The 22816-nt window shown below is 40.9% G+C and overlaps 2 protein-coding genes across 2 annotated transcripts; both read left to right on the top strand.

Moving 5' to 3' along the window:
- The first annotated feature begins 17092 nt into the window (after nt 1-17092).
- Nucleotides 17093-17905, top strand: LOC108110571. Its single transcript, XM_017219667.2, has one exon. The coding sequence runs from the start codon at nt 17343-17345 to the stop codon at nt 17832-17834; it is 492 nt and encodes a 163-aa protein (XP_017075156.2). The 5' UTR covers nt 17093-17342; the 3' UTR covers nt 17835-17905.
- Nucleotides 17906-18541: 636 nt separating this feature from the next.
- Nucleotides 18542-21956, top strand: LOC108111194 (lysosomal alpha-mannosidase). The gene is given in 5 exon segments (XM_017220589.2): nt 18542-18640; nt 18833-19674; nt 19733-20651; nt 20712-21771; nt 21774-21956. Coding segments are annotated over 5 exon segments (3024 nt in total). The 5' UTR covers nt 18542-18556; the 3' UTR covers nt 21893-21956.
- Nucleotides 21957-22816: the final 860 nt, after the last annotated feature.

Raw genomic sequence — 22816 nt, 5'->3', positions numbered from 1 at the left:
AACAAAATAATCAAATGTATTCAATACCTGTTATGGTAAACACGCTTAGAGAACCTTTTCCCCTTTTCAACATTGCCTAACAAACCCTAAATTTTAACCTAGTTTTCCTTAACCCCTTTGGCATTTTTCTCCCCGTAAATACTATGCCTGCAGCTAAATTGAAAATTCCATTAAGTCACCAGATTTGTGAGTAACTCTTTCGCCCTCGTCTCGCTTCCTCTAATCTACAAGTTAATTTCTTACCAAAATAAGCAAGTGCTGCTGCCATAATTGAATTTCGTGAGCAACATGTGCCGACTTCGAGAGCAGACCCTGGTCCGAGTCCGGATCTGATTCCCGAGAAGCCCAAATCCGAGTTCCAATTCCAATTCCCCCGAAATGAGGCCCAAAATACCACTTTATATAATACTGTTGACATATGTTAATCAGGCGTACGAACACGCGCCGCAAGTGGAGAGAGAGACAGGAGGATGGGGGATAAAGCCGGGAACGAGGACGAGGACGAGGACCCGGACCAAATCGAAACGTGTGGATGAGGACAAGGATGATGATGTTGCTGCCGCTGCTAGTGATGATGAGGGGGTGATGGTAATGAGGTTGCTGCGGGGCGGGTCAAAGGCATTAATTCGAATTCAATCTGCAAGGCTTTAGCTCAGCGACAAAGTAAAAAGCCTATTTGAGGCACACACACACACACACAGGCACACACTCACAGACACACACACACTTTTAAGGATATACAGAGACGAAAGGACAGCCACGGAAACAATCTGATTGGAATAAAAGCTGCCGGGTGGTTGGGGGGGTGGGGTTTTCTGCAAAAGGACTTTTGAAACAAGGGTTGTCCTCCAATTCGACGTCTGTTGGCAGTTTGGGAGATAATTTAATTTCGGATTCGCATGAACGATGAGATAAAGCCCACGGCCGTCGGCCCGAAAACGAAACGTGAGGGTGAAAATCGAATCGGATGGCTAGCATATTGATGCAATCAACTAATCTTCGCGCTTCCGTAGCGCTGACCCACCAATCCCCCTCTTCCTTTCCTTGGTAACCATCCCACCGATAGACCACAGTTGATAAGAGGAACATGCATCCCGTCTCTATATTATTGATTTAACATATTTCAATCGGATGCGCAAGTGATGCGTGATTTGAATGGCGATCGGGATCGATATTGTCCTATTTTTGAGAGCTATGACCATGCGAAAATTATTTTTGGTAAACTGTATAGTAGAAATTAACCTTAACCTTATTTGGCTTATATAAAAGGTTCGGAAATGATATCAACCGTGGCTTACTGCAGATTTTATTTATAAAATAAATTTAAATAATATTATTTATTAAAATTTCGTACATACAAATCCCAACTCGGATAAAAACCAAACCAAATCTAAATCTATAAAAAAAATTTTTCTCCGTCTTTGGACACAAAAAAAAACAGAAAAAACAAAAGTTTTTGAGTTTCAAATATTTGTTTTTATTGTAGCGTTAGGAAGAACTTTAAGTCATAAGTCACCTCCCCTTCTTCCTTCCTTGCCTTCGTGCAAGTTTATTCTAATACAAAGAGCAGAGCCAATAACAGTTTCATTATAATTTATTAATAATCAGTTGTGGATAAAAGCTATACAGCCACTTTTTCAATTTTCTCAATATAAAACTATCGCATAATATCGATACTGTCACCTCTAATGTATTTGACTCATTTGTTGTTGCGCAATTAAGATGAAGCGATCCGCTTCGATTTTGATCTGTTTTGTTCTTTGAAGCGAGGAAAAAGGTTTTCCATTCATCGTTCGAAATTCAAACAGTTTGTGGAGAGGTAGCATCCATTTGGTAATTTGCCAAGACAAGGACAACAAAAAACATAAGTTTTCCACTTTGTATGAGAGAGAGAGAGAGAGGAGCGTCCACTCGTAATTTGTACACTAGACGACGCTGCCTTATTTCTTCGCTATTTCCACATTATATTTTCCTACACTTTTTTTTGTGTTTGCAATTAAACGCAATTGCGTTGGCCAGTAACGACCCACTACCCAGGGTTTTCCCTGGGCTTTTCCTAGGCGACGCGACGTCGCCATTGCCATCGTCGCCTGTCGCGCTTTTAAAACTGTTTCCTGTGCGCTAAATGGCGTTTTTGTGTTGGCTCCCATCTTCTGCTGCTTCTTCTTCTTTTTCTTGTTTTTGTTTTCCATCAGCATTGCTGGGTTGGGTAGTGGAGAAGTGGCGGGTGGGTAGGGACATCCATTGCAGGCGACGATAGTTTATTTCCCTATAAACCCAGCAAAAATGGCGACATTAAATGAGCAAAAAACTTTTTATATCATTTCTTTGCACTCCACGGAGTTCCACGGGGCATGCACTGGAAAAAAAATTTGATAAATATATGAATACCTTATTATAAAACTTTTTAAGGTAAAACCAGAAATAATAATAATTACGATTATTTTCCTTTGTTTTTTCTGTAATGATTAATGTAAATTATTGCCCAAGCCATTAATTAAAAATTAACATACTAAATACTTAAAAATACATACATACATGTACTTACATATGTATACATACAAGTGGTATAATTTGTCTTCTACTTCTTAGTGCTGGACATTCTCAAGGGGCTGTGATACACGACACTAATCGATATTAGTAGGGCTGCCAACTGATTTCCATAACGCCAGCATACACATACATATATAAAAGTAAGAACCGTTTTATTTAACTAATAAGTTAAGAAAGTGAGTTCAATTTTGGTTTTACTTACATAAAAAAGATCGAAAAAGTCTAAAATACCCGCTAAAAACTTCTTAAACTTAACTTTTACCATATCTGCTGTATATTTTTTTAAAGTGCACCCTTCTGGTTGCATTTCTTAAACAATTAAAACTTTGCTCGTCTACCTACAAAGTTGCCAATTTGGATAACCTCTAAACCAGAACCGATGACAGAGGGCCAATGGAGGCGGGCTTCTGTAGAAAATGGAAAAGCGGCAAGAAAAACCGAGCCAACGAACGAGCGGGAGCGACAATGAAAATGAAAAACTTTAGCGCAGAGCAGTCAAAACCAATTTGGAGAATTTAATTAAAATTGCAAAACTTTGGCAACTGATTAAATTTTCCAACAAGAGTGCCAGAGAGGAGTGAGGCCAGGTAAAAAGCTTAAAACAAGCAAAAAAAGAAAACGAAAAAACCCAGGGACAATTTTAAATTTTTAAACAAGCCGGAGGAAAACGTTGAAAAAATCTACATTCGCTTTCGTTTGCAGTGAAAATATTTCAGGAACAGAATAACGCAGAATATATATATATATAGATATATATATGTATATATATCTATATGGATGTTTGTGTACGTAGAAAATATGGCAGCCAGGGCGGGACGAGGACTTAAACCAGTCCAAAAACAGAAGGACACCAGACTCACAGCCTCGCAGGCTCAGTGCTCTGGCGATGGCAGCCATCATCATCATCATCTGCAGCAAAGGCAGCAAAGGCAGAGGGACCAGCGAACGACAGACGACGACTACGACGACGATGGCTGGCAAAGTTTCCCCAATTTAATTTCATCATACTCCCGGGTGAGCGTTGAACTAACGAATGGAACGAAGGACCCGAGATCGCAGCTGTGTTTGGGGGGGTGGCGGGGATTGGCGAGGGCAGACATCCATCGCCCAGCAATCACGTAGACGACCCTCATCCACATCCTCTACCCCGAAAAAGTGCTCTTCTGGGGGTGGCTATCCAATCGCCATACTGGCCATGGGGTTCCATGTGGCTGTGGGCGGGGGCTTGGGGCTTTTGGGGGACCATGAATTGAGGACTGAGAACCGTTGGCGGGGCTCTGTTATTTTAATGAAAATTGGAAAGTGCTCCTCCTCGCTCCGCTTGGCCCCAGTTCCTGCTCCAATTCCGTTCCTATGACCGGCGCATTAATTTCAAGATGTCTTAGTGGGCACTTTATGAATATTGGGAGTTTCTTTCATTTTCTGTTTTCATTTGGAATTACGCTTAAAGCCGTTTCGAGTCTTGGCCAAAATCAAATCAAAAGGAACTTATTTAGGGACCTTGAATGCTTAGAAAGTTTATTTAAGATATAGAAGTAATCTTTCATAGAAGTTGTAAGAAAAAGGTAGGAAAAATAACTAATCATAAAATCATTAAAATTACAGAAAACCTATTGAGTTTCAGATAAAAGTAATGCTCATCTTTACTAGCATACAATCTATGCAGACTCTCTACCCTCTATCTTCCCTCTGTGCGCCCGTATTTCACTGTCAACCGCAGATGAGAAATATGCCAATGGCCATCTGCAAGAGGAATCGCGGTCTCAGGCCAAGCTAATTAGCACCCATAAAACGCACATAAATACACGCGGACCAATAAATTATAAATTATGACTTTTGCACCACCGCCACCGTCACCCGCTCCTTGGAACACTGGCCAAACCGCAGACAGACAGGCAACAGTTTCATAAAATTTCCACTCGACTGCGCAGAATCTCTGAAAAATATATATGGGTATGAGACACCGAATCAGGACTTGAGGCGGATGCACGAAACAGTGCGATGACTTCCGGTATTAACTAATTTTTTGCGCCTTATGCCCCATACACAGGCGCATCTTTAAAGCCGCTGCTTCACCAAGGTTGTGCAAAAAATATAAAGAAGAGATCCCCTTCTGAGCTATCCTCTATCCTATCCCTGGAGTGAAGTGGCTGCCAGGATGCCTGCCTGCCTGCCTGCCTGGCCTGGCTGGCTAGCTAGCTGGCTGGGATGGGGCGAACTAATCCCTAGCACTCATGATGCCTTTGGCAAATACTTTGCACCGCCGACTGCGCGACGAATTGGAAGCAATCCGATGTCTGTCTGCAGACTCCACTTGGGGGTGGTGGTAGTGCTACCCTTGGTGGTGCTGCTGCATGGGCGTTGCTCTTGGCTGGGGGTTGTAAAAAAAAATAGGAAGAAAAAAAGGAGAAGAAATCTTAAACAAAGTATCGGGCCCAGACCCTCGGAGCACTCCAGGCCACTCGTCACTCCGAAGAGCGGATTTCTATGGACCGGCGGAGTTTCGGGGCCAGAATAGGAGGCTTAGAGTCAAGTGAGTCCCTGCTGCTCGACGATACAAACTCGGTAAGTTAGTTCAGGTTCAAAGCTGACTTTTGCTAGATAAAGCCGACAGGCTATCTAAAAAAAGAGCTTACAAGAAAATAAGATTAAAAATATATATTTTTAAAGCAAATTTATAATATTTCCAATTTTAAAAGTCAAGTTAAGAGAAACGTAAAAGTAGCTTCAGGAAAAGCTCATCGAAAATTGTTAGCAATTTTCGTATAATTTTCATTTACAATTTTTTCTTTCACATTTTCGCCTTTCTTCTCCTTGCACTTTGCGACTCAGTGAACGGAAAAATTATAGACAACTAATCGATGTGGCGTCTCTATATAAACTTTTCCCAATACATTTCCTTCCAGGATAAAGTTGGCAAGGTGTTTGCGCTTGTTTTACCAACAATTTGCTGGTCTAATGGCCCAAAGCCGAGTGCGGAATAGGCTGGCAAATGTTTTCCACTTGGCCAACACCAACAAAAGACTTTGCGACTGGCTTTAGGGGCTTTCCCTCTGTTTTTGTTTGTTTTTTTTTTTTTGGTTGTTTGTTTGTTTGTTAGTCGCTGTAAACCGCCAACTTTTATGGTAATTGTTGTTGCGATGTTTATTTATATTTCGCTTTTTTTTTTAGGATTTTTCAGAGGAAGATACTTTTTCTGGGAAATATTTAGATGCAGTTTATTTATGGGAATGTAAGCTAAGGGGATTTAAAACTATCCAAGGACTGCTTTTATATACTATGCTTAATTTTAGATGCATTTTTGTAATATTAGTATTATAGAAAGTTTTATTTTAAGACTTATATTGGAAATATCTGAGCAAAATTATAACAATACAAGGCTAAAAAGTAACCACACCCACTTAGAAAAAGAAAATCCATTAGGCAAAACCAAACCAAACTGCGTCTCAAGGGTGCCATTCCTAATGATTCCAATTTTTTTATGAATGAACACCAATATAGTGGCAATTCATTAGAAATTCCCCCAAAACATAATGCAGCATAGAAAGTGTTGCAAGAGCAGCATTGAAAGGTGAAGTCGAAGATGAGGATTACTGGCAATAATAACAACAAACAACGCTTGACTTTCGGGGTTTTCAGTTTCAATTGCGAGTTTCAGGTACTCGGAGGCGATTCGTATGAAATATGTTCGATCCTGGAGCAAGGACTCTGGCTGACTGGCTGGGTTGAACAATGCCAAATGACGAATGACGCATTATTCCTGACATCGAATTGTGTCACTGACAGCCGTATTCAGGGACATTTCCTACTGCCTCGTTCCTTTTCACAATCTTACCCCTCAGTCTGGCCATTTTGCACCCACACACAGGCAGGCAGCGGGGTTAAACAATAAATAATGCCAATGTCATGTTGTTTAAGGTGTATAGGGCCTAACATAATGCCCAATCATTCACTTTGCCCGACCTGACAAACCTTCCGGGCCCCCAGTTCTAAACCATGAAAGTGTGAAAAATGCATGTGAACAATTTGATTGATTTTTACCCGATTTTTTTTTAGCCTTGCCAAATCTTAAAAATCAATTTCCAAACTGACAGGATTGGGGAGATGAAAAAATGAAAATGCTAACTTTAGTCTTTTGTAAACACCTAAATGCTGAGATTCTAACTAATAAGTCTTACTCGGAATATTATTTTCTTTCCTTAAAGATTTAAATTTGTTGGAACTAAAAATATAAATTTATTATTACACCCATTACTCGTGAAGTATTAAGGTATCATGTCTTCGTTAAAAAATGTGTTGAAAGTAAAAGAAAGCTTTTCCGAACCTGCAAAGTATATACGAGTATATTCTTAATCTAAATCAACTGCCGAATGTACTTAGGCATGACTGTCTGCCCGTTCGCCTCTCTGTTTAGCCGTAAGAACTCTGAGACTTTCCAAACCGCAAGAGATACACAGTAGAGATTAGGCATTCAGATTTTTGAGATGCCAATATATCTATGGCCACGCCCTGGGAACTGGGAAAGTTCAATCAGATCAGACCCTTTAACATGAGAAACTAAATATGTATTTTGAGAGAGTCGTACACAGAGATATTGTTTTTGATGCTGATAACACAGATAACAGATTCGCACATATACTAATACACTTTTCTATTCTTTGTTCTAGGAAATGGGAATCAAACTCGCGGGAATTACCCACTGGCCACAAGAAAAATGTAAACAAAAATCTAGAAATAACAGGAATTCACTGAAATATTCCCCTTGTGCCAATTATCTCGGTTTCGAAATTGGGATGTTTTTTATTAGGTTGCCTTTGCCTTGTCCACTTGTGGGATCAAGCGACTAAGTCTTGAATTTGAACACCCAACTTAGTTTAAGCTGTGCCACCAAGCATTGTCATCGTAAAAGGGAACACTTTTTAAATATAAAATTTGCTAATTTGGCAAGAATAGAAAAAGAAAACAAGTTTTGTTATTTAGATTTTATTTTTGCATTCGTAAAGAGGAATTGAGGAAGTGTAGATCAATGATCGCATATAAGTATTATATTATACCAATCCTAGACCTCACATATCTCTCCAGAAGTATTGGATATATATATCCCCTACATCTTAATGTCATAGACATCTATCCAATAGCTAATATCTGAATCTTATCGAAACAACAACAAGTCTTCGGGTATGTTTCTTGAACTAACTACAGATTCATCCAAATCTTTTCGAGTTTTCCTTGCATTTGGATGGTTGTCGTTCTTGAGGAAGTACATTATATAACTTCTTTCAGGGAGCTCAGAGGCGATATTTAAGTTACTAGAAAAAAATTCTTTGACTACATTATCAAAGTCATAATTTGAGTTTACGTTAAATTCACTTTTAAATTTCTCACTTTCCGATTCATCACTTTCTACTTTTTCACTTTTTTCTATTGGCTGTTGTTCCTCAGAATGCTTTTCAAAATTAGCTAACTTCTCAAAAAAGCTGTCATATTTAGATGACAGTGTCGCAAGATGATCTGCGAGACTGTTTTTCAGTTCCTGTTTTACTTTTTCGAGTTCCTCATCTAATTTTGTTTTTCTTTCTACTGCGCTTTCGAATTCTACATCTGATAAGTCGATTGAGTAGAAATTCGGATCCTTATCGATAACTACTTCAGTTTGCTGGGCCTTCATCTGGTTTTCCAATCGTTGCAGACAATCCTCCACTGCATCAAGCCTATGATGAATTGAACTGAAGCTTTCCAAAGGGAACTGTCAAGGATTTCATTAGAATTAGGGTCCTTTCACAGGATGCTTAAGATGTAACTTACACGTAGTTCAGCGAAGACATTGTTCCAGGACAAGCCAAACAGGATGAGCACAATAAGGTAGTTCATTTTGATCAAAACTTAACTCACGCTCAAGACTTAAGAATTCCGACTGCGAATCAAGTACAATCTGAGCTGTCTTTTATAGCCCATCGTGACTCATCACTCACAAATATTGCGTTGTTTTTTTTAAATTGTCTTGTCTTGACGAAATATGCCCTCTAATGAAAAGATTATTTTATTTTGAATTCCTTCACTAAAGTCATGGTCTTGTGCTAAAAACAGCTGGGTCATTAAGTCGTTCATTAAAATTAATTACCAATTTTTTTTCTATTTAATGAAATGTTTTTACTCTACATTTATCTGTTTTTTGGTTACTTTGTATTGTTAATCAAAAATAATATGTTCAAAATATAATTAAAACTTAAAATCTCCCAAATTTTCATGGTATTAAAATGATTTCTTATATCTTATATATATATATATATACATACATATATTTACTAGTTACTAAGGCAATAATGTGATTTGTCTGTCACTGTCAAGTTGTCGGTTCATATATATGTATTCAATGTTCCGACTCATTCAGAATTTCAATTTGATAGCCTTTGACCTATTTGATAGCCTTTGGCTAATTTGAGTTTGACTTACACGCTGAAAAGGCTATATGTTTATTGCAAATAGCTCATTAAAATGTAGAAACAAAAAACAATTTAGAATTGAGAAACACATAATAATCTACTCGATAACAATCACGTTTAATAGAAAGGCAAGAAATAACCAAACCCGCAACAAACCATAGAAACAGCAGAATAACTGCATTATTAAGCAAGTGCTAACATTTTGGTGGCTTAATGGCGGTTTCTTTTTTTTTTATTTTGTTAACTTCACCACGCCCACATGTGAGAATAAACGACTGAGTCTGGATTGAACACCCAACTTATTACGTTCTCCAACGATGAAATTACTTAATCAAAGTTGGATTATCTGCCCAGCTCAGGAGTAAACAGGCGGCAATGATGGGGGGAGTTGGGTGGCTTCGGCTGGGTTTCATTTGAATTAAAGCGCCAACCGACCGGAAGTCGCAAAGCAGAGTTTACAGCCAGCATGGGGTACCGGCATACATATGTCGCCACACAGTGGCGAGGCCAAAAAAAATGAATATAAAATATGAATAAGGTAATAAATCATCAAAATCATTGTTTTCTAAAATATAAACTGAACAATCAAATTCAAATGTTTTTTCAGAAATTTAAAATTTGTCTTTCAAATATAAACTGGGAAATCAATGAAACGATTTTAAATCTTTCAATATTAAGAATGTGATTTGCCCAAAAGTTGATGACTCGTTCTGCTCTCTCTTGATTAGATTATTTCATTGGTTTTTGTTTTAAATAAAGCTCTGATCTACAGTATTCCATTTCTTATCAGCTTAAAATGTTTCTTTCCTTTTCTCGTCAATAATATATAGATTTGTGACTCATAGGTTATTTCCCTAAATCTGAATATTGTTTTAGAAAATATATTTAAAGATTTAGGTTATAAGGGCTCTCATGGGCAGTCACCGTCACGGAAAAAGCTTGCTCTTTTCTAAGAAAAGGTGTCGGTAGCGTGTCTTCTTTTTCCTTATATTATATATATATATATATCTGTTTCGATTTAACCAACAACTGAGCTTTAAATATTTCACAAGGGTGTAAATTAAGCGCTCAAACTCAGTAGAAATTCTTCTTCACGCTCAGCTGTACATTTTTTCTGTATTTTAAATAGAAATTTCGCATTTACACTTGAACTCTGCTGGCAGTTGAGAGCGCTCAGTGAGCTTGGGGGTAGGGGGAAGGGAAGGGGAAGGGGGTTTCTGTGGGGCAGGGGACCTCCTGGCATCGCCTGTCAGTCAGTTAGACATCGGCGGGAACGTCATCGTTGAGGCACAAGAACAAAAGGACTTCCGGTGACGTTTAAATGCGTGGCATGTCACAGCGCAGCGGCAGACAGCAGCATCCTGGCTGAAGGCCGGTCTCTCAGTTCGGAGTCCTGAGTCCTGAATTCTGAATCGTGAAGGCTCTAGCAACGGCGACGGCGTGTGCCGGCAGGAAACAGGCCAGAATCCCAGAGGGGGAACTCCCAGAGGGTTGTCCCATGAACTTGCATTCCATTTATGCATAATTTTTCTGTGGGGCGGGAAATGCCTTGCCAAAAAAGCAAAACATCAAACTTCTACATTGATTACTATTAACTAATGAAGCAGCAGCAGAAGCAGCAGCTGAATCAGTCACCCTTGCGGCAAGTTCAAGTACACATGTTGTGGGGCACGCCCCCTTTCCTCCCATACCGCTATCAATAGATTTGACAATCAGCCGAGCAGAACTCGCAAATATATCAACTTATTAATTTCATGAAGTGCCTGGCACATCAATGTCTTCCTATTCTCGCATCAACAATGCCAACTTTCTGTCACCACCTAACAAGATCCGCAAGGAGCGTTCTAGGACGAGAGCTAGGTCCTGGACTGGGGCACATCGCGTCATCATCACGTATGATTACGCACATTGTTCGTGCGCAGCTCAAAATGCTGTCGAAAATTAAAATTCAGAGACCCTCCTACTTAACTTACCTTGCCTTAGACCTTGGGGGCACTGACAAAAATTTGTGTTAAAAATATTCTTTAACAATATTTCTTAATAAATATAAGTTTTATATGTAACTTGATGTACTTTGTTTAAGGTTTTTAGGTCCAAGATTGTATAAAAACGGAAATGAACAAATTTATTGAGGGATAAGTCTGTAAAGTTTTCATTATTTTAGCTTAAGTTAGCGGGAAAAAAATATTTAAGTATTTATTTTATAAAGTAAATAAATAAAGTAAAACATATTAGGTATTACTGTTGCAAATATATTTTTCTATAACAACAATAAATTTTGATTTAAAGTTATTTTATACAAAAAAGCACCAAAAAATATGTCTTACCCTAAAAATGATTGCATAGTTTTAGGCTTGCAAAGCTGACGAATTCTCAGGGATGAGGCATATAAATAAATTTCTTTAAAAAAGAACATTTTCGTATTATATTAAAACTGCCTTACAATGAAAACCCATTTAAGATACGAATGATATCAACTTTTTCTTCAGTGTACCACAAGGGCTGGGTGGGGGGCGAATAAAAGTGAAGCAAAACAACGACGTGATTGCATTACACAATCAAAACAGGCACAGGAGCTCCCAGATCGCAGGGGTTGTCGTTGTCCCGTCGAATTGAGACCCAGTAGCCGGCGAAAAATCAAAGCCCTAGCACTAAAGCACTAAAGTAATAGACCAGCCGACCGACTGCGATGATTCCTAATGCGGATGCGAATGCGAATGTCGAAACGTGTGCGTGGGCGTTGCAACAGCTCCGCCCCATCATCAGAATCCAATCAAATTAACAACAACAGGCCGCAGAAGCGGCATCAGGAATAGAGTCTGGGCTTATGAAGCCCCTGATGAACTCGAATGCGAACCCAAAAACTGCACACCCCGCCTCCCAGCCGCCTGTCGATGGTACGTTAATTTCAATTTGATTTCCGTTCCGTTGGATTGATGGAGTGGATGGAGAAGGAAGGTGGCACGTTCGACTGAAGGTCTAAGCAACAATTATACGGCAACTTCATTAGGTCAACATGCGGCATTACTGGGCGGTCTGACGAACTAGAGAGGGTGGCAATGGCTAAGGGGCGGGATCGCTGGTTTGCGGCTTACGCAATGCCCTCGATGGCTATGATGATGATGGGGGGCGGATGCGCAAGGGGTAGATTAATCAGGGTAAAACTATTAATTAAATACCAATTCATTTCCGCAAATTCGAAGCACACACACAATTCAACCTTCTTCAACCATCCAGCAACCCACACAGATGTGGTCCTTTGTGTAGGCTTTGGCTGGATTTCTATTTCAGCAAGAACATTTTACCGCAATGAGCAACGCCGATGGCTGCTTTGATTTCGGTTTGAGTTCGGATTTTGATTTGGATTTGGGTTCTCTTATCATATAAGGCTAAGGTGGGCTAAGATGTTTGTGGTTCTTGGTTATGGTTAGGTAACTACAAGATGCATTTAATTTGAAAGCCTGGCAAGAGCTCTGGCGATATGTAGCAAGGCTTTGAAAGGCTCAGACAAGGGTTTGAAGATGGAAATTTCGCATTCTGATCTGCTCTTTTTAAATGGGAAATAAATTTAGAAAGCGTGTGATTAAAACTGTGATTTCAGTTTACTCAAGCCAGCCATTTTTGATTTATTTTTCCAAAGGGAGCTTGACTAGTTACAAGTTTGCCGACACATTTAGTGAAAATTACAGAAATTAGACGAAGGAACAAGGGTACTTATAAAAAATCCAAATTATCCCTTAAGCAGGTAAAATACCCAACAAATATCCCAAAGGTATTACTACTTTTATAAGCAACACTTTCAGCACCAAATTACCAAAATCGCCAACCCATAAATAACACTCAAACCCAGAGCCTTCATTATCCATCCATAAAATGTGGCAATTTCAATGTATCTAACGTTAAAAACATTGAATTTTGCCCCTCAGCGGAAAAACAAAAAAAAAACAATGTAATGCAGATGAACGGGGAAATGTGGCTAGAAAAAAAAAAGAAAATGTCATAATAAAATCCCCAAGCTTATCAGTAAGCGCAGCAGCAGTCAGGGTATTAACAAAAACACAAAAAAAAAGAAGAAAAAGGGAAAACCGAGGTGGGGAAAATGATATACCCCAGAAAGGATCTCGGAATGGAGAGCCAGCTCCCGCTCGAGCTCTGCTCATCCGGTGTGTCAACAATTCCCAAGCTTCAACGCTTTGATGTTTCCAATGGGAAAAAAGAACGACCAGGAGTACGTCAAAAACGTTGATGAGCAGACGGACGGAGCCACTAAGACCAGACAGTGTCATCCACTCTGACGGTGATGGCATCATTAACGCATATTCCGGACTGCCTTTCGGGCACAACCAGACACCAGGATCCGGGACCGGGTTTATTTTGGTCCATGGATCTGAGGTTTCGAGGTTCGAGGCTCGCTTCGTTTCCGGCTTTTGAAGTTCGAGCGGCAAGCTTTTAATTTTCTTTGTTTTCACACTGACGTTTGAGCCCAAAAGGCGTAAATTAATCGAAGGCTTAATTAGTACACGCCAGCCAAGGACTCCTAGCGACTAGATGGCTCGTTGAGCGAGCGTGGCGGCGTCAACGTGGCGTATGATTAATAAACAGCTCCCTGGCGGATAAAGTCCCCCTCGTTGCCAGCCCTCATTCACCACCACCACTCTCTCGATTTATGCCGTTGTGCGCACTAATTATAGGCATCAATGAAGGTGAAGGTTGTCAATATCGTTGCCACAAGCCCACAGTGCACCCTGGGAGGGAGCTAAAAATTTCCATTTGAAATGTTTTGTAGGTTGTGAAAACAATGGCCTGCCTCCCCGACGAGGTAATCCTATAGCACCACCCACTCCGCGTCCACTTTTTTTTTTTTTTTTTTTTTTCCCATCTAGCACGAGTACTGCGGCAACGTAGTTGGCTGCCACTTAATGTGTTTTGCATACTAATTAGGTTGTTTGGCGGCTGCCGTCACATTTCAAGTGTTGGAACAGGTGACAGAAAAAAGAAAATATTAAAACAAAAACAACATTAACTCGTTGCTGTTGCTATTGCAACTGCACTTGAGGCCAACACTTTTGAGCTGCAGCCAAGGAAAATGGCAATTGTTTAGATTAGGCTTAAGTAGTTGCTGGAATGCGCTACCTGCGAGTGAAGTAATATTACTCAGAGTAACTATAATTAAGCCCTAAAACTAAGTATTTCCAGATTGTTGGACTTGGCAAATAAACTCCAGGTACAATCTTTGAGAGCTCTCTTGATTAATGAAGAGCAATAAAAAGACAAAAACTTAAATTTAACATTTTATATGTAATTTTTAAAAAATCTTGCTAAATGACACTTAATTTGTATCACTTATTTAGTCTTCTCTAAGTCCAATTTCTCATAAAACTTTTAATCACAAACCATCAATATTCAAGTGATTTTTAATTCCCGATTTCACGCGTTTCCGCCAACTTATCAGTTGGTACAACCACAACGGCGAACACTTTAATTGCATTATAATACAGTTTAAGTGTGCCATTAGGATTATCAATCTAGGAATCGATCGAACGGCTATAAATTTCTGACACCTAAGAGTGCTTTGAGTTTTTGTTTACCTAATTGATAAGCTAAAAGCCAAATGAGTAGATTAGCATTTTCAGATGGCAACAAATTAGAAGTTTAGATAAGATTGCAAAAATTAAAATATCCGCGATAAGAAATTTGAGAAAGTAAAACATTTTTGCCGGTTCTTAAGTAGCAGTTCTGCGGTCTGACATGCCTCAACCTGAGCTCGCATCTTTGCTTTTTCGTTTGAAAGGCAGATGACTTTCCATGAAAGTGCAGCGCTGACTTGCAAGAAGCGCGTTACTCAAAAAAGAGAAACTAGAACATAAACAGCAGAGGAGGTGCAGGAGAGTGAACGCAAAGTGAAAAATGTTTTAATTACTCATCTCAAGGCGAATTCGCAGACCCTTTTCGTCCTAGGCCCCTGCTGATTGACGGTGTGAAGGGCTTTGAGGGAGAGGTCAACGATGACAGTAAATTCATTAGCTAAATAAATTTATGGAAATATATTTTGAATTTGTTAAGATTAACGAAGTGAGCAAGACGGGTTTGGTAGCTCTAAGGAAGAGTAAATAAAAGTTAACTAAAGTTGATTTAAAATAATTAAGTGAAATCGAAAATCCATTAACATTATTTAATTTCTTTCATCTAAGATTTATTTATCGTAATATTTTTATAATTAATTTTCTCACCATATTTCTTCCTGTGCTGCTAACTCTGTATTAGCTACAGTGAAATCGGGCAACATTCTTCTAACAATTGTTGCTGTAACACTCGAATGCCTCTATTCTGATATCTTCTCCCCTGTTTGCCTTTGCCTTTGCCGTTGCCGTTGTGTGCTAAATAGTTCCCCCAGGGCCGAATCCACTCGAGTCGTGCTAATGAGAACACCCCAGTGACAAGGAGACGCAAGCTCACAAGGACGAGCGAGTTCAGACGGCAAAAGGATGATTTTAATGCCGAATGCATGCAGCTGCATTATGCAAATACTCTCAAGCAGGACGAAACAATATTTTACTGCAGTGTCGGAGTGGAGTGAAGTGGTCCTGGACCAAGAAGGAATCTAGACGGTGTGGAGATCCTTAGCCAGGACCTGCGGCAATGCAGCGTGCTCCATTTGCACACATTTCGACAGGGCAATTAATTATGCTAAATTCGTTTAGAGAACAGAGCTATGGAGCCATAAAAAGGATATAACACCGTTTGCATTGTTTAATTGGTCATTGGATTTGATAAAAAATAATAAAAGATGACTCAGTGACATTAACAAACCTTTTAAATTAAAAATAAATAAAAATGTCAGAGTTTTCCTTAAATTATCTTAAAGTTGGAATGCCTTTTGTTTGATTCTTTTCCTCTAATGTTTATACAGGTTTGTCTAAGACCTGATAAACACAAACCAGTCGGTAATCTTGGCAAAATCATAAGCCCATTAATCTTTCTTGTAGCCGTTTATCGCTCGAAAAGCTTCGTAATTCATCCCTGAAATGTTATGGGGCGACCGGAACCACCTTTGACCAACGCATCGGATGACTTTTAAGTGGATCTGAGGCTGAGCACTGAGGTCCTGACATTTGCGCTGGCCATGCGCAATTAATTACAAAAGTGTTTGCGGACAAATGCCGCACAACAAGCTGTGTGTGTTAGGGGGGTGTGTGTGTGTGTGTGTTTATCCTGTGAACCCCCACAACTGGACATGGCCATGAGGAAATCCAGCATTTCTTTTTAACCAAGCTAGCCAGAGTGTTTATGCTGCTCAAGTGGTCCAGAGACCGAGAGCACCAGCGGCAGCTCTTAGCTTTGAGGTTATTTGCTTTTAATGACTCGCAAACTACACCCGCACACGGGTACACACGGCGTATGCGTCATATGTGTGTGGACATGGACTGGCTAAGTGTTTTCAGATATCGCGCATCAGTAGCCAACGACAGTCAGCCCTGGGTCCCATGGTTTGTTGACTTTTAGACGCTGTTTGTTTGTCAGCACAATTTTGTTTTTCTTCTTTTTTTATGTATTTTTTTTTTTGCCCACTTTTTGGCTTTTCATCTTGGCATCGGCGCAGACAAGCGGCCACATAAATGAGCTTTGAAGTTTGCATACGCGAGTGCAGGCAGAGTGCAGTCTCACTGGCTGAAGGGATAATGCGACGCAATTATAGACTGAGCCGGGGTCCAAACCAAACCGAACCAACCCAGCCCAGCGCTTATATCCTTGAAAATAAATTGTTTTGTTAATTATTTATGGTTGGTTTAATGAGTGTGTGCTCCCATATTCCATGTGTGTGTGTGTGTGTGTGTGTGTGTTTACTGTACTCACTGTTCTCTGGCGGCGGTCTGGGACGTCGACTTCCATGAGTTTGTTATACTTTTGCATTTTGCAATTATTTTAATGAGTTTTGCATTTAAGCGATTTTATGCAATCATCGCAGCAATAGTGTTGAGCTGCAAAAAAGGAGGGATATGCGCATAAATACGAATGTGCCAGCATAATTGCCGTTTTTGCTTCATTAAAAAATATGTCTTTATATGCTAGGCAGACTCATTAAAAGTTGAATGAATTTCATATCATTGAGTTGGTCTTTCATTTGATTTGTGTTGATTAACGATTAACAAAGCTTTTGCTTTAATTTAAAAAGAACTTGCTATGGAAACCAGCACTATTTCAAAATCTAACTAATACTCCATCAGTTTTCTTTCATTTTCATGTCAATCACAAACATCCTAGAATCCAAAATTGTTTGTCTGAAGCATCTGCTAATTTTTAGAATGGAAGAACTTCTTAGACATTGAAGACCCTCATTTGTATGTCATGGGAATCATTGGACTCCTTGAACTTCGCCGGTACAGTAGCTATATCAAAGACTTCCTGAGCTTGAAAAGAAACGATGGGCCATACAATGATCCGCGATTGATACATATTCCATTTGAAGATTTTGCCAGGCGCTTGGATATAATGGGCTGGCCGCCAACAACACACGAAGTACCGAACAATGACCAATCCGGTGCCGGCGATGGACCCCATATCAGACCTCGTGTCACTACTATTGAGAGGCCGTTTATATTTTTTATTCGAAGCAGACCTTTAATATACCAGAAATCGTGGCTCAAATTTATGGCTATCTCGCCCATGATCATAGCTTCCTTAAGAGTTATTCTTAGAAGGATTCTAGCCCTGTTTGGCATTGATGTAAAACAAGTCTTTGTCCTCGGCTTGCCGTACCATGCATATTTTATAATATTTCAGTGCTTGATAAACTTCGCATCTAACTGGACAAAGGAGTATATGAGAGGTCCAATTTAATAAAGGATATCTTGCCTTTTATTGCATTTTTACATATTAACCATTGAATAAAGATCAAACTTGTAGTACCTCAAAAAAACCCTTTTGTTATCAAAAGCAAAGATCTTTAAATTGCCTGCGATTATCGATTATTAATGAGCATTTATGATTAGCCATTCCATGTGGTCCTAATATTCAAAACAAAACTCAAGGTAATCAGGTACTTATGGCTATAACTGAAGGGCTTATAAAAATTCTAAAATAGACCTTTAGCCCCCCAAAGTATTAGCGCCCCGTTTGCTGGGGTCTCTATTGGCCTAATCTGCATGAAATAATTACCAACTCTTCGACTTGGTACAAATCCATAAACATTGTATAAGAAGTACCATCGCGTAATCGTCAATGGGAATTCATTTTACTAATCGCATGGCAGCGATTAGAACCAATTAAGATACCAATTAAGATATGCATTGACTGGCGATCGCAAATTCACTGAACTTGAACTTCGTAGTAAGAGTATCAGTATTTTCCTAAGCGCAATGGTTATCGTTAAACCGTTTTATTGGCCCTAAGCCTAAGCACAAGCCTCTTGAGGGTCTAGGCTGATTGCTTATCAGCTTTGCTGAAACCCATGTGGGGGTCTTCCTATAAAAGCTGTGCCAAGTTTCAGAGAAAGTCAGTTCTGTGCTCGAATCGAAACTGTCTTCGCGTTCAGTTCGAAAAGAAATTGGAAAGTCGTCGTCATGAAATATCTGTGCGGCATTGTGCTCTTTGTGGCCCTTTTGGCCCTTAGTATCAGGCCATCTGAGGAGGCTTGTGGATATGAGGTGAGAGGTGAAACCCAGGATAGATCAAGTTCTAAAGGATGTGAATTCCGTGAAAATAAATCCACTTTATGAACTATGAAGTGCTGGAAATTTAAATTAAATATTATAAACTATGATAATTTTCTTTGATTTGATGATTCTTTAATCGGATTTTCCAAATCAAGTACTAAAATTATTCTCATATTTTTCCAGGCATGCCCCAAAACCAAGACGAATATGATCAACATCCATATGGTTCCCCACTCTCATGACGACGTCGGCTGGCTGAAGACCGTTGATCAGTACTTCTATGGCCACAGGAGCAACATTCAGCATGCCGGAGTCCAGTACATCATCGACACTGTGATCGCTGAGCTGATCAAGGATCCCTCCCGTCGTTTCATCCAGGTGGAGACCTCCTTCTTTGCCAAATGGTGGGCTGAGCAATCCGAGACTGCCAAGCAGGTTGTGAAGAAACTGGTCAACGAGGGTCGTCTCGAGTTCACCGGTGGCGCTTGGAGCATGAACGATGAGGCTGCTGTTAACTACCAGAGTGTGATTGATCAGTTCACCCTGGGTTTGAAGTTCTTGGATGACACCTTCGGCTCCTGCGCCCGTCCCCGCATTGGTTGGCAGATTGATCCCTTCGGTCATTCCCGTGAGCAGGCCTCGATCTTCGCTCAGATGGGATATGATGGAGAGTTCTTTGCCCGTATGGATCACCGCGACAAGAACAACCGTATCGATAACTTGGGCATGGAAATGATCTGGGATGCCAGTGACTCGCTGACCAACGATGAGATTTTCACTGGCCTGCTTTACCGTCACTACTCTGCTCCTCCCGGCTACTGCTTTGACGTCCACTGCGGTGACGATCCGATCATTGACACCAAGAGCTACGACAACAATGTCAAGTCCCGCGTGGATGACTTCCTCAGCTACGTTACTGAGGTAGCCAAGCACTACCGTTCCAACCACATCATGATCCCCATGGGTGATGATTTCCAGTACGAAGATGCCCAGGTTAACTTCAAGAACATGGACAAGCTGATCAAGTAAGTTTTAAAGATCTTATAATAGTCTTCCGAGACTCATTATTCTGACTGTACCTAGGTACGTGAACGAGCGTCAGGCCGAGGGATCCACCTTCAACCTGTTCTACTCCACCCCCGCCTGCTACCTGAACTCTGTGCACGAGGGACTTCAAACCTGGCCCAACAAGACGGAGGATTTCTTCCCCTACGGCAGTGATGATAACAGCTACTGGACCGGCTACTTCACCTCCCGTCCCACCCAGAAGCGTTTCGAGCGTGACGGCAACCACATCCTGCAGATTGCCAAGCAACTTAGCGTCTTCGCCAATCTGAACGAGGAGCAGCAGAAGGAGGATCTGGAATACCTTCGCGAGATCATGGGTGTGATGCAGCACCACGATGCCATCACTGGAACCGAGAAGCAGCACGTGTCCGATGACTACGATCGCATTCTATACGACGCCATCCTCGGTGGTGTTAACACTGCCCGCGACGGTCTGCGAAAGGTTACCAACATGCCCAACGGAGAATTCGAGAGTTGCCTTCAGCTAAACATCAGCGAGTGCGCCTTCACTAAGGACAGTGCCGACAATGTTGTGGTGACCCTGTACAACCCCTTGGCCCACATTTCCACTCAATATGTGCGAGTGCCCGTCAAGAACGAGAACTACCAGGTGACCGATGAGAAGGGTCGCGTGGTGGCCTCCGAGGTGGTTCCAATTGCCTGGCAGGTCCTGGCCCTGGAGTTCCGTAACAACGATACTCAGCATGAGCTGGTCTTCAAGGCAACCGTCGACAAGGTCGCCAACTACTACATCAAGAAGGTTGAAAGTCAGGAGAGCAAGAACGCTGCTGTACTTACCAAGTCCAAGAGGTCCATCAAGGAAGAAGCATCCAACATGGAGGTGCCCAAGCGATTCAAGAAGGTTCACTCAATGAAGAACGCTACTGAGACTTTCGACGACGAAGATGAGGGAGAGACTGTGGTGCAGACTTCCGTAAGTTTCCAAGTGTTACCCAATTCTAGTTCCAAGCTATAATATCCTTTCCAATATTAGCAAGTCAAACTGGTGATCGACAACAAATCTGGTCTTCTGAAGACCGTTGAAATGAACGGAGTCTCCGAGAACATTGACCAGAGCTATGGTGTCTACAGGACCTACGACTCCGGTGCTTATGTCTTCCGTCAATACCACCAGGCTGACTTCATTGTCCAGTACGAAGGTGTTGAGTTCACCGTTTACGATGGAGCTTTGGTCAAGGAAGTTCACCAGCAGTTCAGCGAATATGTCTCCCAGGTCATCCGTATTTACGAGGGCAAAGAGATTGTAGAGTTCGAGTGGCAGGTTGGACCCATTGAGAGGGAAGAGGAATTCGGCCGAGAAGTGGTTATCATCTTCAACAGTACCATTGCCAACGATGGCGTTTCCTACACCGACTCTAACGGCCGTCAGTTGATCAAGCGTGTTAAGGACTTGCGTGAGGACTTCACTCCTGGTCTGGACAGGCAGCCTACTGCCGCCAACTACTACCCGGTTACATCCCGCATGGCCCTGCAGGACAGTAAGAAACGTATTGCCCTCTTGAACGATCGTGCCCAGGGAGGAGCCAGCATGCTCAACGGACAGATGGAGCTCATGTTGCACCGTCGTCTTGTCCGCGATGATGGTTATGGTGTGGGAGAGGCCCTGAACGAGGAGAAGTACGGTCAGCCTATGATTGCCCGTGGTAAGGTCTACCTGATCCTCAGTCCTTCCGATGAGTCTACTGCCGTGGAGCGTGAGGCCGAGAAGGAAATCCATCTGCCCTTCTGGAAGTTCTTCAGCAAGAACACCGCCAGCACCACTGCTGTTGCCAAGTCCGTTCCCAGCTTTGATGACTTCCCCAAGTCTGTGCATCTGCTCACTCTGGAGCCTTTCAACGATGACGAGGTTCTGCTGCGTGTGGAGAACTTCCTGGATCACACTGAGGGCAAGGTTGTCAGCTTCAACATTCGCACGATCTTTGACTACTTAAATGGAGTCGAAATTCGCGAAACCACCTTGGACGGCAGCTTGCCATTGAGCGACATGAAGCGTTTCAAGTTCCACCACGATAGCTCCGGACACAGGCCCGATGCTGTGAGTACTACACTTCGACCCACAAGCCTTTGGCCGCTGAGAAGTCCCAGGAAGCCTCCGAGTTCAGCGTCACCCTGCACCCAATGCAGATCCGTACATTCATTATCAAGACGGAGTAAACCAAAGTTCTCAATGCTAAAAGAAATGTTAATATTAAAATAAATAAAGATGTCATAAAAAATATTTGGCTTGTTTTGGGGAATTAATGAAAAGTTCTTGATAAAACTTCCGTTTTAATTTTCAAAATTGGAACTAAAAATAAAGAAATTTGCAACCTTTTTTTTTTAACTTCAACAATTTCAAATTGGAGAAAAGTTTCAATTATTGTTGAAACACCTAAAAGCTTAAGAATACGACTTTTATTGAAAACATACATATGTATGTACATATGTATGTATGTACTTATTGGAATAGATAGTAAACTGTTTCCATGGCATCTGGCAACGCCGAAGTTATTGATAGTTTTATGTTCGGGTTTCATATCTCTGTTAAGTCAGCCGGTTTCTTAAGCCAAAGCTTTATTTTCTACTTTGGCAGTCGAAGGAAGCGGACGAAAAGTGATAGTGTGAAGATAAGATTTGATTATGAATTGTACAATTATTTCAATTCCTAGGAATTGAAAATGCTTTCTGCCCTTGCCTTTACCGACCTACATACATATGTACATATGTCTGTTAACGCTCACAGGAGCGAATTAAAAAAATGAACGATCAACAGCATCAACACGTCGTCTTTCCGGCGGCGCTACAAATGTCGAAGATCCGCAACAATACTTTTCAAAGTTATCGAAATTTAAAAAAATCTTTAGTAAGCTGGTTTAGTAACTGAAGTTAGTTACTGCGTTTTGCCCATTCTAGATTAAATCGGATTCCATTATTCTAGTTTAAGACTTGTTTATAAAGTCGGTTTCCGGATAATCAGGCCAAAACCCCATATGATAAATTAATTCACCGCCATTAAACACCAATAGGAGGTTCTTTAAGTTTTTAAGCATAGCATAGCATAGCATAGTGCTAATATAAAGCTTTTGAATGATTTTAAGA

The sequence above is a fragment of the Drosophila eugracilis genome, unplaced genomic scaffold (genome assembly GCF_018153835.1).
Source record: "Drosophila eugracilis isolate 14026-0451.02 unplaced genomic scaffold, ASM1815383v1 contig_353, whole genome shotgun sequence".
NCBI lineage: Eukaryota > Metazoa > Arthropoda > Insecta > Diptera > Drosophilidae > Drosophila > Drosophila eugracilis.
The sequence above is the reverse complement of the archived record's forward strand: the minus strand, read 5'-3'. Positions and strand labels throughout refer to the sequence as shown.

What these genes read in the sequence shown, in the direction of transcription:
- LOC108110571 (XM_017219667.2), top strand. Translation starts at nt 17,343, where the DNA reads ATGGGAATCATTGGACTCCTTGAACTTCGCCGGTACAGTAGCTATATC.